This window comes from Dipodomys spectabilis, unplaced genomic scaffold (genome assembly GCF_019054845.1).
Source record: "Dipodomys spectabilis isolate Male_0828 unplaced genomic scaffold, ASM1905484v1 ptg000714l, whole genome shotgun sequence".
Taxonomy (NCBI): Eukaryota; Metazoa; Chordata; class Mammalia; order Rodentia; family Heteromyidae; genus Dipodomys; species Dipodomys spectabilis.
In genome coordinates, this window is record NW_024871391.1 from 365,566 (window position 1) to 381,810 (window position 16,245).

The window sequence follows — 16,245 nt, forward strand, 5'->3', positions numbered from 1 at the left end:
GCAGTTTTATCTAATATACCACAGTTTTCATAGATCAACAATGAGTCATGTGACCTTTTACCTTTGATAGCCTCAGATGCATAAAATCATAACTTTGGGGGCATATCAGAGATCATGTACTTCAGTTTTGTTTGATTTCATAAGCTCTTTATAGATGAGGGTACCCTTACAGGGACAGAGAACTATATCCTTAGGATGTAGGCTGAGTCTTCCGAGGAAAGAGGCAACTCTTCTGTACAATAAGTTTACATTGTGTCCCTTTCGTCCATCAGTTCTGGCCTTCCCTTTGGGTAAGGGTAGTATAAATTTAATTCCTATAATCCCAGCTCAATAAACTAAGGTAGAAGGGCAGCCTGAGCTGCATAGCAAGACCTTGTCTCAAAGGGAAAAGAAAAGAATTTCACGTCACAATCATATCATCAGTGAGACAACCTCATAGAGACGCATTTAGGGATAGACTGCAATGACGCATGCATTTCAGGAACGATGTAGGGGGAGGGGGAGGACGCACATTGCTCCCTTGAGAAGTGTGCTCAGCTGGGGACGGGCGGGGTGGGGGGTAAGGGGGGAGATGGGAAGGGGAAACAAAGGAGGAGGCAACAATGCTTGATGAGAAATGCACTCATTACATCATATGCCATGTGCCTGTCCAAGCTCTTCATGCGTATTATTCATTTAGTTCTTAAGGCAACTCTGTAGAGTAGGAATTATTATCATCATCATTTTGGGATGAGAAAAGTGAGTTAGAGAAATGTTAGGTAATTCTTTCTTCTCCTTCTCTTTCACCAGTTGGCTGTTTAAATTATTACTGAAAAAATAGCTTGGAGTTCCCAAAATAACATCAATTATCTTAGATTCAACTTTTACTATCTTAGGTATCCCAGCCTGTAAAATTAGCATTACACAAATACTGCAAAAAATTCAAGCATTCACTGCCTAGAGTACTGTGGCAACCTGGAAATATTCATCTGGTCAGGGTTCTCTGTAGAATGCCTACAAAATAATAATGTTTCTTTGATTAGTAAAGCATCTGCCTTTACAGAATGTGTACTAGTCACAAGTTTGCAACATTGGGGTTTTATTTAAACCTTTGATTTTACTAGTCTTAATTAGTGCTAGTAATGACCAAATGCCCAGTACTCTGATTTTTAAATTGTATGTTTCAGTTCTGGACAAAACTGCTACACTATGCTCAGTAGAAATCGGTGTGTTCTCAAGGATTTTATAGACTGTAAATGTCAACTGGAGTTCATCCCAGTGTCACGCATTAAGCACAACCAGGATGTTTAGGACTAACTCGTATCCAGAGTTGATTCACTCACTCATAAACTTCTTATTGAATGCCTGCTGAAGTAGAAGGATGAATAATCTCTGCGGCAAAGCACTTAAAAGCTTCTCAGGAACATTCTCACCAGTACTTGTTAGCATTAGTCTTTTGATAATGACCATCCTTGCTGGATGAGATGGTTTGACTTTCACTTCCCTGATGATTAGTAATTTGAGGGTATTTTACAAACATGTTGAGGATTTCTATGTCTTCCTTGTAGAAAATGTCTTTTGAGATACGTTACTCATATTTTGATCTGATTATTTATTTTTGGTATTCTTTTTTGTTATATTTTTGTGCTGGGACTGGAGCTTGAACTCATGGACTTTGATTCTCACTTGCCTTCTTTGCTTAAAGCTGAGACTTGGCCTCTTTGTGCCCAACCACTTGAGTCATGCGCCCACTTCTGACTTGTTGCTGGTTAATGGGAAATAAGAGTATCATTGACCTTTTTTTTCTTTTGGCCGGTCGTGGGGCTTGAACTCTGGGCCTGGGCACTGTCCTTCAGCTTTTCAGTTCAAGGTGAGCGCTCTACCACTTGAGCCACAGCACCACTTCTGGTTTTCTGGTGGTTTTATTGGAGATAAAGAGATTCACGGATTTTCCTGCCTGGGCTGGCTTTGAATGCAATCCTCAGATCTCAGCCTCCTGAGTAGCTAGGATTCAGGTGTGAGCCACCAGCACCTGGCTCTCATAGAATTTTGTACTTGGGCTAACTTCAAACCATAATCCTAAGATCTCAACCTTCTTAGTAGCTAGGATTACAGGTGTGAGCCGCCAGTATCTGGTAAGTTTTTGGAGTTGTTTTTTTTTTTTTTTTAAATTACAGTGTTGTTCCAAAAACTTACCATCTAACAAATCAGTTTATGAATGTAATGCATCTTCCATTATTCTTGGAGTCCTTAATATGTTCTAATTATCAACCCATTGTCTGGCAGATCATAAATAGTTTTTCTGATTCTTTAGGCTATCTCAATACTATATTGTTTCCTTCACTGCAGAAAAGCTTTCTAGTATTTTTTTTTTGTTTTGGAGTGTTTTTTGTTTTGCCAGTCCTGGGGCTTGGACTCAGTCTGAGCACTGTTCTTGAGTTTCTGTCTCTCAAGGCTAGTGGTATACCACTTGAACCCAGCACCACTTCTCTTTTTGTGAGTATTTTATTGGAGATAAAAGTCTCATGGACTTTCCTGCCAGGGCTGGCTTCAGTGATCCTCAGATCTCAGCCTCTTGAGTAGCTAGGATGACAGGCGTGAGCCACCAACACCTAGCAGCTTTCTTGTTTTATGTAATTCCATTTGTCTATTTTTATTTTTTTCTCTGTACCTTTGAGTCTTTTCAAAAAAGTCTTCAGTGTATTGTCTTTTGCCACATCTAGTAATTTTGTTTCTTTTTTTTGGGGGGGGGCGGGGAGGTCCGGTCATGGGGCCTGAACTCTGGGCCTGGGCGCTGTCCCTCAGCTCTTTAGCTCAAGGCTAGCACTCTACCACTTGAGCCACAGCGCCACTTCCGGCTTTTTTCTTTTTGCTTATGTGGTGCTGAGGAATCAAACCCAGGGCCTCAGGCATGCAAGGCAAGGCAAGCGCTCTACCACTGAGCCACCTTCCCAGCCATAACTTTGTTTCAATCTTCCTTTAAGCCTGTAATGCAATTTGAGTCTATTTTTATTTAAAAAAATGGTCTAGTTGATTCATCTGTTGTGACTAAATATTGAACTATACCAGTACTACTGAGTGAAAAGACAGTCATTTCTCCAATGCAAATTATTTTCACCTTTGTCAGATATAAACTGGCTAAGTCAATGTATTCACTGCAGTCCCATTAGTGTCAGTTTTAATGCCACTGTCATGCTATTGTGACTAGGATGGGTTTGTAATACATTTGTAAGTCAGTTTGTTCAGCTTTATATACTTTTTGGCCATTTGGGGGATTTGGGTGTTGCATATACATTTTAGGGTTGTGTTTTCTAGTTCTGTGAAGATGCCATTTTTAACATTCTGATTAGTTACATTATATCTGTAGATCATTTTGGATAGTGTAGATACTTTAACAATATTGATTCTTCCAGCCCAAGAACGTGACATATCTTTCTACTTTTTGTGTCCTCTCCCATTTCATCAATATTTAATAAGGCCTGCCTGCCATTTCTTCAGAAGAGGGAGACACGCAGCCCTTCACACACACACACACACACACACACACACACACACATTTTAACGCAGTGAGTCCTCTAAGTTCTGTCTGCCATATCTTCAGAATAGGAAGATATGCTGCCCTTCACACACTCACACTCACACTTTTGGATGACAGTGGACAAACTCTTCATCAAAGCCAGTCTTCAGTGCCTCCTGGGTTCCTGTTGTCCCAGTACTATTATCCAGTATTACCACAGTACTGTGATAATACCGTTCAGGAGGTGCTTGAGTCAAACCTTCAAAAGACAAAATAAGTGTGTTTTAAAATCAAAACATGGCTGTCAGAACTAGAAGTCTCAGAGTTTACCAGCTCAGACTCCTAATATGGCCAGCTCTTTCCCCAGGCTCAGATTGGGGTCTTCTGTCCTCTGCAAATGCTTTTGAGGAAGTCCCACCATCTCAGAGATACGCCACTCCTTAGTTAACACCAACACTGAGAAATTTCCTTTCTGGCTTGCTGTTTCCTGTGAAGCTGCACCTCACAGCCCCTCTCTGGTCCATCCCTGGGGGGGGGGGGGGGTAATGCAGACTGCACTAGACCTCTCTAAGTTCTTCTTCCAGTAAACCCTACCCAGGGCTTTCAGCCATGGTCCACAGTGCCTGCCACTGCCCCTTGGCCTCTTTTGTGCTCAGCGTGGCTTGTTGTAGTCTCCTATGAAATGTAGTCATGCACTAGAAGCCTAATAACCCTTGGAGCTTGAATATTGAGGGCTTCCTATGGAAAGTGCGGGTAGACTCCTATAGTGCTGATGGGAGACCTCATTTGCAAACTACTAGAGGGCCAAGTGGATGGACTGATTGGTTCATTAAATAATATCTTCAGGCAAAGTGTGTAAAAGAAGTTTTATTGGATATAACATTTGCATGGTAGACTGGGTATTGGTCCACGCGTCCTCCTGTGTGCTACTGGTTTCTGCCTACATCTGTCTTCATGGTTCTCTTCTCCCTGGAAGTGAGGAAACAAGTAAGGCACAAGAGGAAGAGACCGGAAGCGACAGAAGCTCAGCTGCTCAGCTACCTCTTTCTTTTAATCTTAAAGCTAGAGTCATGCTTTCACAGTGAGTTCACTTTCAGACTCACTACAGCAAATGAATGCCCTACAAGTTTCCTAGACTTCTTGAGACCTCACTTCCACACTTCCCTTTCCCCCACCGTGTTCACGGACCAGTGAGATCCCAGTTCAGACTGAAGACTCACAGACACAGACCTCTGATTTGCTGGGCCTTGTTCTCTACAGGCCAGTCTGGCCTTGAGTTAGGTTGAACATCTTTTTCCCCTCTCTCCAGTATTTCTGCTTAAAGTTGAGCTACTGAGAAAGTTCCCCCTTCTCATTTTAGTAAAGAAGCCCCAGGTGTAACACAAGTTGGCTCAGCAGCAGAACCACCGGGTAAGCCAGCCCTGCAGCCCTTCCTTTCCATTCCTGTGATGTAGCTCAGCAGACAGGCCTTACCTCTCCCAAGAGAAGGGCTCCCCAACTTCCGGGATCGTCTGGCCCATAAATCTCACTTGCTATGTGAAAGGGAGTAAAAGGCACTTCTTAGTTACAAAGAAGGGAGTTCTGCTGCTCCTAACAAATTGTCTCAACTCCCTACGAGAACTGGAAAACTCCAGACAAACCTGGACATAGTCATGTAAGGTGTCTGAGCAGAAGCAGAGGACCCAGTTAATTCCAGATTCTCTTGTTCCCCACACTAGGGAATTTCCTGTTTCCTCCTCATGGAGGCCCCAATCTAGTTAGAGGAAGGGTACTGGCTTGGAAAAGGCACTGGCCCCTCAGTTTTCCCCTCACGCTGGCCCAAATCTAGATTAGAGGAAGGGTGCTGGCTAGGAAAAGGCGCTGTCCCCTCAGTGTGCCCAGCCCCTGCTCACTTCCTGTCCTTTGCAGAGTGAAACACACATCCTGGGCATTGGCTCCATGATCTCTTCAGTCCAAGGTCTTCCTCTGTGGGCTGCTGCTCCTCATTCTCCTCTTCTGGTCTCTCCTCCTCCTCCTCCTCCTCTTCTTCCTCTTGGGTGCTCTCTGATTCCACATTTTCTATCAGGTGAGCCATGGTGAGGTGGAAGACGTGGCAGCTGAAGCCCTCCCTGATTCCATATTGTACATGTTCTCGAAGGATCTCCATGGTAGCAAAAACCCGGCAGCAGGCCATGCACCTAAAGCCGTTCTCCGTTGTCACCAGCCAGTCAGGCGTCTTGGCCCGGGGCCTCTCCTCCACTGCGGGTGACCCTGGTGTGCTGTCTGACTCTACTTTCTCCTCGTATTCTTTCTCCTCCCCGCCAGGCTCACTGTCAGACAGGAGGTTCCTGGTTGACACGTCGGAGGGTGGCGTGCCCACCCGCACGCTCCCCAGAAGCACTGCTTCCTCCATCCGTGGCTGCTTTTCTAGGATCTCGGAGGTTTCTTCCCTCTCCCAGGAGACAGCCACACCTTTTATCATTTGTACCTGCATGTAGTATATTTTCATGCCCTTTTCATCTGTGTTTAAAGGCAGGGAAGACACACAGGTCTGATAGGATGAATGGGATGAGGAGACCTGCTGTGAAGGGGCAGGAGTCTCTCCTGGCTCCTGAGCCTGGGCTGCAGGTGATCTGACCTGGGGACTTCCTTGTTGTACTCTCTGGCATCCTAGAGAGAGAAATTAGACGCATCAGAAGATGCCCGGGGCTCCCGGCAGCTAAAGGGTGTGGCATAAATGTGTGAGGAGCTTGATGTTTGTCAACTGTGTGGTGGTGACATTGTGTTTGTAGGGCTGTTGATACATGGGAGTATGGCCTGTGGTTTTCAGGGCTGTGAACTTCATGGAGCAGGGGTAGGATCGTGTGGCTCATTGGCATGTTGTTTGTGGAAAGTAGGGGCAGAATAGCATAGCATCACACATTTGAGTGTTGTTGTATGTGCCAAGACTAGATACACCTGTGTGGAATATCATCGCATGGTAGCTGTACAGCTAAAGACCTGGTATGACACAGTCCTTTTGTCCTTTTCTGGTAGTCAGACATAGGCAGAGTATAGTCCCTGCAGAGGTGCTTACTCTGCCGCTTGGCCTGATGCTCCAGTCCAGATCCCCCTGGTCACTTTCCCCCAACTCCCACATGATCACACCAGGGCTCCTGGCCTCCCACACCAAGCTCCCATCCATGTGCCTCACAGCTCTGAGCCCCCCTGGACCCCTCCACAGAGCTGACCACTCCAGCTGCCCTGGGCCTCCTCTCACCTTGTGCCTGAATAAGCTACGTGCCTCTAGCCTTACACAGGAGCCACACACCCAAAGTGTCTCACCCCGAGAGCCTTGCACCCTTACTACCATGGCCGAGCTTGCATGGAGGAGAAACACAGGAGAAGTATTCAGAGGCAGAGGAGACCTCCCCTACCCCTGGGCTCCAGACTGTGGCCATTGCAGTGGGTCCAGGCTGAGGGCCATCCTCTTGTATCTTTGAAATTCCTGGAAAAAGGACAAAGGGCGCTTGAGATACGGTGGAGTGGGCATGCTTGTACATTGTTCACTTAGCCAGCACCTGACATGCATGCCCTGTATGGAGACTACAGAGAGCCTTCGCGTCTGGCTCCTGGTGGACGCACCGGTATTTCATCATAGTCAAAGGCCCTTTTATTAGTGTCTTGTTAGGAATGTAGGCCTGTGAGATGACTGAGTATGGACGGCTCACGTGGAAACCTTTGATAAGCATGGGGTCAGTGCAGGGAACAGAATGGAAGTGCTTGTCTGGGTCTGTGGAGAATTGTGTATTCACAGCTCAGGATTGACAAGTAGAAAACAGTTACTAAATCCGCATAGTGAACGGCTACTACGTATCAGGCAGTATTCCCCACTCTGTGTTCTGGGATATTAGACCAGATAAAACCCATCTTCTAACTGGACCTTCTAGTTTAATCTCAAAAGGCAGGCACTAAGCAGAAGCATTAAGTATATGACAGGTCAACTCATAGTTACCAGATTTAACAAAAATACCTGACTCCTATTTCAATTTGAATTTCAGATAAATTACAAATGATTTTAGAGCCAGTAGATCCTATTCAATACTCAGGACAAATTCGTCTTAAAGGAATCATTTGTGGGAAGTGACACTGTGGCTTAAGCAGTAAAGCACTCGCCTTGAGCTGAAGAGCTGAGGGACAGCACCCAGGCCCAGAGTTCAAGCCCCACAACCAACAACAACAACAAAAAGAATCATTTGTGGTTTATCTGAAATTCAAGTTTAATAGGAATATATAATACATATTATATATCATATATATGACATATATAATGGTGGAACTAGGTTTGAACTTGTGGCTTTGTGCTTCTGCTTGCTAAGCAGGCACTGTACAACTTAATACATGACCCAGCACTTTTTACTTTAATTACTTTTTCCGATAGTGCCTTGTGTCATCCCCCACCCCTACTCCGAGCCCAGCCAGCCTAGGACCATGATCCATCTCCCCATGCCACCCATGTAGCTGGGATTACCGGTACACACTAGCATGCTCAACTTTTTTGTTAAGATAGGATCTCACTAACCCTTTGCCCAGGCTGGCCTTGTACCATGATTCTTCTGATTATCTTCTGAGTATCTGAGATTACAGTCATTAGCCACCAAGACCAGCCTGGACATTATATATTTTCTTTAAGGAGGTGGAAATGAATCTTTGCCTCATTGTATGTTGTACAGAATAGCCCTGGTGTTGCTGTATATTGTGTTATAGATGTGGCATATTAGAACATTTGACTCGTTATAGAGGTATTTAGAGACAGAAAAGAGTTGAGAGTACACACACACACACACATGCACACACACACACATGCACGCGCATGCACACACACATACACGCACACACACATGCACACACACGCGCACACACACCCCCTCCAGAGTTTAGTGAAAGGAGAACTGTCCCAGCCATGGGCTGTGTGTCCATGCCCCTGGAAGTTTGCCTGCACTCCAGGCCTCTTGCCCAGTCTATCCTGGGCACTATACGAACTGCCGGGCTCTGATTTGACCAGACGCCTCCAGCTGGCTCTCACCTTTTTCGTTTACATCTAATATATGCCGTTAACATGCAACCTGACTCCCTCTGGTTCCTGTGAAGTCTGGCCCCGTCCGTTGGGTCATGTTCTCTGTGAGGTTCACACACACACACTTTTCAGTTCCTCAGGAAACACCAAACCTGTGCAGTCACAAACTCTGATGGACGGTTAGGTGATTGTTTCTGCTGAGGGCGTACAGTCTCTGTGATCTCAGCGTGACTCTGCCTCTGGACCACTCACGTCAGCCATCAAGGCCCCTCTCACCAAGGCCCTCACTCACACACTCATTAGCCTACTCTTTCCCACTTCCCTGAAAGGAAGGACAACTCAAATTTCTTGTTCACAGTGCTCATTCAGTTGACCCTAAGCAAACAGCAAACAAAGAGCGTGAAAGAGGCAACTTGGAAAAGCTGCATCTCCACGCTGGGTGGCTGTGACCCTGGTCTTTGTTGCAGTCGAGTCTCAGGGGCCAGCCTCTGGAAGAAGCTGCAGCCCAGGAAATCTGCTTCCTGTCTTCGAGGGCATTTGTATGTTTTATGCTATCTCGTACCCTAGAGATCAGCAGTGTCCACGGATGCCAGGCCCCTCCTGACTTACACATGCCACCCTGCTCAGCCCTGCCCTCCTAGAGAAGGCTGGGCTGCGCAGCGCCCCTGTTCCCAGCGCATACCTCCTCCCAGCTCTTCATCTTCCTGGGGCTCCTCACTCTCCAGGTGTTTTCTCTTTTGTCTTCGTTTCATAGTATAGCTAGAAAAGGCCCTTCAGGGATGTCTAGAGTGGTGTCTACCTCCCCTTCTTCCTACAGACTGGCCCTTATTGACTCAGGAAATCCGTTGAAATGATTCAATACAAATAAATATACCCAAGTCTCTGGATGGCGGAAGAACTCAGACCACTCTGTGAACCAGCCACCTGCCCAGAGCTCAGTACCGTGCAGGGCTGTTAAGGTTCAAAGGTCACCAGGCCCATAGCAGGATTCTCTGACCTCAGTGATGACATCAGAGAATTCTGAGAGCCTTGGTCCACCTTGGCCCCTGCAACTCCAGAAACCCCACTTTCAAGAACAATCCTCTCACCCAATGGAACCTCTCTAATGAAGTCAACTCTCTCGTCTTTCAAATGTGGCAGAATATTTTTAGATGTTAACATGTTTCTGTTTAACTTTTTCTTTTCGCCTTTTACTTCACCCTTTCCTTTCTGCCCTCAAGCAGGAAGCAAGGCTTGTGTTCATTGCTGAGAGCAAAGGTAGGCAGAATTGAAGCACCAGTAACTTGCTAGAACCCCGAACTTCAGGAGAAGAATACTGTGGCAGAAATACAGTAAAAACAGGATCTTTTGAGATTATGTATTGACTCTCTTCTTACCCTACTAGAAGAGCTTAGATGCTTAGATCAGAGATTTTTGTTCATTCTATGGGTAGTGGAAAAAAAGGATCCTTGAAACATAACTAGAAAGATAGGTGTACAAAAATTCCGGGAGGAGATGGCTGCACTGTGCATCTAAGCAGAATAGTGGCAGCCTGTCCCATTCATAACAGATAAGCCACCAAGCCTTCAGAACTGTGGCAGCCCAGCTGGTGGGCATCCAAATGCAAGCTGCCTTCAGAGCAACAGTCCTTCATGGCTTCCAAACAGGGACAGGTGAAACACGGACAGAATAGCAGCAAGACCAAGGGCTAAACTAAAAATTACATAGAGCCAGGCACTGTGGCTCACACTTACAATCCTAGCTACTCAGGAATCTGGTTTCTGGGGGAATCTCAGTTTAAAACCAGACCAGACAGAAAAGTCCATATGACTCACCTCCAGTGAACCAGCAGAAAGCCAGATTAGAAGCCTGGTTGAAGTCTAGAGCACCAGCTATGAGCAAGCAAGCCAGGATCCAAGATCCTGTATCTGAACCTCCCTCCATACCAGAAAAAAACACACGTGCAGTTGTAAGAACTAGCATGCTATTTCTTGCTGACAAATTAGATATCCTCCAAGAGACAGGCTTCTACACTGTATCCGATACTCTACCAAGAAGCCCACTCCAAGTCTATTGCTGGGAAATGGAGACTATGGATTAGAGGAGATACGCTCATGGAAAATCTGGTGAGACCACATTTTGTCCCCAGAAGCCTAACAGTGGAGGCCTTCAGGAATAACCAAGGACTTTCTGCTTTGCTTTGGAGAACATGGTTTGATACAGTGTGAGAATTCTTCACTGCTAATGTCAAGCTGAAGTGTGGGAGGCATTGCTGAAAACCACAGAGAAAGTGAGTGACAGTTTGACTCTGAGCAAGACAAGGCTAAATTCATTGACCCTGGTTTTCAGTCTTGTAGCAAACAAGTCTGTCCTAGAAGGAAGAAGCTAGCAAGGATAGCAACCAGCCTTGGAGCAGAGCATCTGTGACTTAAGTTTGTAATCCTAGCTTCTTTGAAGGCTAAGAGCAGGCAGAAAAATTCTTGAGACATGTCTTCAATCCATAGTTGGGTTTAGTCATCCCAAGTTACAAGGGAGGCTGAGGTTAGGGGATCATGATGCCCTCAGTAGGCAAGTGTCTGGAGGTAAGCTGGGTGGGGCCATATGTCCCTGTGATCTTAGTAGCCATAAGAAGGCAGTCACTAACCTAAGAATTACAGCTAACTCCTGTACACTAGAACGCACACTGGAAGTTCTCAAGCCAACCACCTTCCTTCCTTCCTTTTCTACAGCCTCCCCATCAAGGGGCTGCCCAGGCCATAATTCAGCATTTCTAACGATAGGAAATACCAGCCTAAAGTGGCTTGGACACCAGCTGTGGCCATCACTATCGGCATATCTCTACCCTATCCATCCCAGGCAGACTCTCCAGAGGCTGCGTCAACCATGATAATAAATACCCCAGGGAAGGATTTTGCTGTTAGAATGTGCTGGCTGTGGGCTAGTGGGGAGTTCTGCTCCTCTCTGTCTCTCTTCTCGAGTTTCCAAAGCCACAGCTCTCTGGAAAGTTGACAGATATGGTTGCAGAGGGGAGGAGAATGCTGGAGGGCCTCACACATTGGGGCTGGCCTGGAAATACCCACATGACACCCACTCAAAAGTTATTCCCAGACAATAGAGTCAATCAGGCCAGACATTCTCAAAACTAGATCTAGTGCTCATATCTCTTACATTATATGCTGTTAGCATTTTTACACAAAGACAGTGTTGTTCGATTGAATGCATTTATTTTACCTTTTGTCTTATTTTTCTTCTTTTATGGTAAATTCAGGTGAAAAGGTTGGAAGTTCCCAAAATTCTTGGCTTAAACTGAAAAGCAACTGGAAAATCACTTTGTTTTGAAATGGTTAACCTAGCAAAGATTAGATATATGGGAGGGTTTTGTGCCCTGAATATAAGGAATACAAAAAGAAATGGTCTTCTGAATATTTCTAGAGACAGTAGGCAAACTGATTCCCATTTGGCTGTTTCGATTATCCTGTTGACACTCCGGGTCTTTGAGTAATATGGTGGCAGGAACCTTTCACAGGCGTCAGCTGAGATGAAAGTACATATGATAGCAAGCAGCCGTGCACGGCCACACACCATGGCAAATGCCTTAGTGCAATCCTATTTGTTCACAGTCCTGTGCAAAGTACACATGGCTCTGACGCATTTTCCAAATAGCTTTTGCTCTTATTACTTTAAAGATAACTTGACTGCCAGACGCTGTTCCATGATGATAAAGAACTCATACATGGAAAAGGGGCTTATGCATTGCAGTTACACTGCTTATTTTGTCCCTGCAAAATAGACTCACATTTTATTAGAGACAATCTTTCCTCTTTTCCAAATTGTGAACACATGACCATATCATTTTTTTCTTTAAATCCATCTTGGCCACAGTTATGTTTTAAAGAATAGCATTCTCTAAAAGTGGCTTACTAATAGAGAATAGAGTCTAAAATAACTCACCAAATCTTAGAAGCCCTGCAGAATTGGGTTACTGATTGGATTTTCCCATCTAGAGCACCATACTCACCTTCAACTTAGCCAAACATCCCTCAAACACAGCTCAGGGCATTTCTCAAATCATTTCTTCCAGTTGTACAAATTTTTAAATATATTTTTAAGTTCCACTAAAACTTTTTTTAAAAGATTCTTTCCAGATAGACCAAGGACACTAGCCCACACATTCTCATAGCATGTCAAGCCTTCTTCTACAATAGTTCTTCTCAAGTTCTATTTTTCCCTTGCAACCCATGGTGTAGAAATCTTTGATGAGTAAGGCTGACTCCTTCAGTTAATTCTGTTTCTTGTTCCGAGGCCGAGCTCCCTCACATACCACTTTTCCCTTGGAACAATAAAGATCTTGTAAGTCCTTTGTCCAAGGATCTTCTTTGTCCTTTGCTCAAACAGTTCCCAACTGGTTCCTATTTCATTTTATTTTCTCCAATCCAAGACCATAAGAGTCATCTCTGCATTTATCTGAAAAAAGGGGATATGGCCATTCTCTGCTCCAGTGTGTCTGAAGTACCGTGAAAGCCCAACTTCATCCTTAAACTACCCAAAATTCCACCACTGAGACTTAATATTCAACCATACACAATTTTTCTCAAAATTTAAGTACTTTTGTGAGCAGTGACGTCTTAAGTCATTATCAGCAAGGACTGGGGGAAAGGTTAGGCTAAAAATTAGGCCGTTTTTGAATGACCCCATCTGGACAAAGGGCAAAGGAGAAATGACACATGGTAAAGAAATAGGTGTTGAAGGAATGAGGGGGAAGTACCAAAAATAAATACCCACCTTTCTCATAAATTGACAACAGTCTAGATCTTCTGGAGAGTGGAATCCTTGAAAGAAGTTATGGCTTAAGAACATGAACACATAAAATATATCCATAACCAAACTGATAGTGCTTAACAGAGCTGATGCTCATGATAGTTCAGATGATTACATGGTAATGAATCTCTAGTTAGAAAAGAATCCAAGGAGTAAGTAAAACACCACAACTGTAAAAACCCTTCTCGTCAGGGGCTCGGTTGCTGCGTGCACATTGTAAGCCACAGAATCCAACCTTACAAAGCAGGCTTAGATGGTTAATAATGCCAAGGTGAATCCCTCATGGAGAGTCTAAACTGAGCCACATCTTCTTTTAACCTCATCTTGTGGAGTTTTGGAAATTTCTTCCATGTTCCTGATACCTTTGACATCAGTGCATGGAAATAAGTGGGATTTAATAGACTGTGACCAAGGTCTCTGTGTCCCTTCTAAGGGATGGGAAGTATATCCACAACCATGGGAAACAGGAATTGCTAGTCAGTCCCAGGCCTTAAATAACTCTTGGTCCATAAATTCTGTCTTACTGCTGTTTAGAGTTCAGTAAAGGATCAGCGAGAAGCTTGATTCTAAGTGTGAGGGCTGAGATCATTGAAGATTAGGTGCTGCTGTGAGCACACAGGATCTGCCTGAGGGAGCAAGAAAATGGGTTCTTTCTCCAGGAGTAGTTAATGGTTGTTGCTACAGAAGGTCTGTGAGAAATTAGCAGAAGCCAGAAGCCATCTACCATCCTCACTCAGCCCCTTAGTGGGCAAAAAGGGCTGAGAGGCTCAAGGCTGCAGAGCAAAGATGCCCAACTGGCAGGGAGCTGGAGCCGCACAGCAGATGTGCATGGGAGCTCCAACTGCTCTCTGTCTTCTTGAGTGTCCCAAGATTTACATCTTGTGGAAATGTGGCAAACGACTCAAATCCTTTCTTCCTTCAGAGAAAAAATACAGCCACACTAAAATTAGAGTCTGTACATGGTGCCAAGCTACACTGCCTTACTGTTGAAGCCTGACATTGCATATCTAATAAAGGTTATTATCAAATAACATGTATAAGAACACAGTTGCATGAGATGATTAAGTTGCAGACTCATATCTACAGGGCCCATAGTGTATGGCAGACATATACAGGACACAGAAAAAAAAAAGTATATCAAATCAGCATGGACTGCCAGACATCAGTGTGGCTCAAGCCTGTAATCCTAGCTGCCCAGGAGGCAGAGATACAGGATTGTGGTTTGGAGCCAGCACAGGCAGACACATCCTTGAGATTCTTATCTCCAGTTAACCAGCAAAAACTCTAGAGGTGAAGGTGTGGCTCAAGTAGCAGAGTGCCAGCAGTGAGCAGAAAAGCTAGTGAGAGCTCAAGGCCAGGAGTCCAAGCCCCAGTACGAGCACAGAAAAAGTAACTCTTTGCTGTGTGGATTCTTCCCACATTCTTCCTTCATCACCCCCTCACCCAGGGCTCTTAGAAAGACCGCTCACAGCTGCTGAGATGCTCGATCCAGTGCCTGTGTTACCCAGGCATTTCCTCAAAACTGGCTCGACCACATAATTGCCTGCCCCAACAGACAGCGTCTTCCCTGGCTGGAGCCATCGCTTTTGGAAGGAATTTCAATGTCCTTGGGCAGTTTCAACAGATAATCTATGCTTGTAGGACCAAATTTCCTCACCGCTATCTAGCACAAATCTACATTCCTCTTCTTTCAGAGAGTCTTTCTATTATTTGAAGACGGTTATCTTTTGTCTTTTTATCAGCTATACAAATATACAAATTTCACTTTCTTTTCCTATCCAACTTTTCCCAAATGGGTTCTACTTGCTTATATTAGTTTCAATGTATTTCTCTAGAACTGAGCATTCTGTGATCTGACTAAGGCAAACTAGGACATGGGTTTTCTTCCATTATAGATATTTCAACTTAAATCACACCAATAATGCCTGCTGAGCTGATACACGTCATTTCAAAGGGTCCAGGTTAAAACTCAACTCATCTATTTAAGTAATGTAGTCAAATGGCATCCAGAATGACCTCTTCTAGCCTATACACAGAGCCCACTGGAGGATAGAAAAGGAACATGAAATGGGTGACATTGCCTGATTTTAAACGTTGCTTTAATTCTCTCAAGATGCATCCAACTATTTCCAGATTAAAAATGGTCATTTCAGAACGTTATGCAACTTGGTGAGGTAACTGAATAAAACTTTTAACTTTCATGAAGGAGTATCAAATGAGTTGTGAATCAACACCCTGCACAGTTTAAACAGTAAAATACAGAGGAGCTCACACAGGTCTGTAACTCGGACCATGTGGTTGGAATCCTAGCCACATTAGTAAACAGCTGTTGCTCCAGGGCGCCTGAGTTCACACACACACACACACACACACACACACACGTACCTTGCCACGTCCTTCTGTAATGTGCTTGGTACTCTGCCTACAAGCAAACAGAATAATTAACAGCAAAGAATTCCCCTCACAGTACAGATTATTACAGCTTATATTTCATTTCTCTTAATTAACTACCAACTCTTAGAGAAAAGGGCTGAGACTTGCCTGTCTTCGTGTCCCTCATTTTCCTAACAGCTAGCATAAGTAGACACCCACATTTTTCTTGAATACAAATGGGAGCATCTGGCTTCAAATTCACTTGTATATCAGCTAGAAATAATCACACTTCTGTTCTGGCTTCTTATTTTCACAAGAGCTGCTTGAAAATTCCAAGTAAGATTCTAAGATTACTTTTCTTAGAAGAAGAAGAAGAAGAAAAAAAAAAAAATTGCCGTCACGAAGTCCTAGGCAGTCATGTTGAGTCTAGGCTCTAGGTCTAATCTATTTGGAAAACAGTTTGGTATTGATATTTCCTACATTTTTTATGTTGACCCAATTTTGAGCCCTATTTCCTTTTAAGCTTAATAATGTTCCAAGATGC

At 44.4% G+C, this 16,245-nt stretch overlaps 1 protein-coding gene across 1 annotated transcript; it reads right to left on the reverse strand.

Moving 5' to 3' along the window:
* Positions 1-5,384: 5,384 nt before the first annotated feature.
* Fam170a (family with sequence similarity 170 member A) lies at positions 5,385-9,283 on the reverse strand. Its single transcript, XM_042672520.1, has 3 exons — positions 9,214-9,283; positions 6,822-6,962; positions 5,385-6,145 (listed from the first exon to the last, which is right to left on the reverse strand). The coding sequence occupies exons 1-3, from the start codon at positions 9,281-9,283 to the stop codon at positions 5,385-5,387; spliced, it is 972 nt and encodes a 323-aa protein (XP_042528454.1).
* Positions 9,284-16,245: the final 6,962 nt, after the last annotated feature.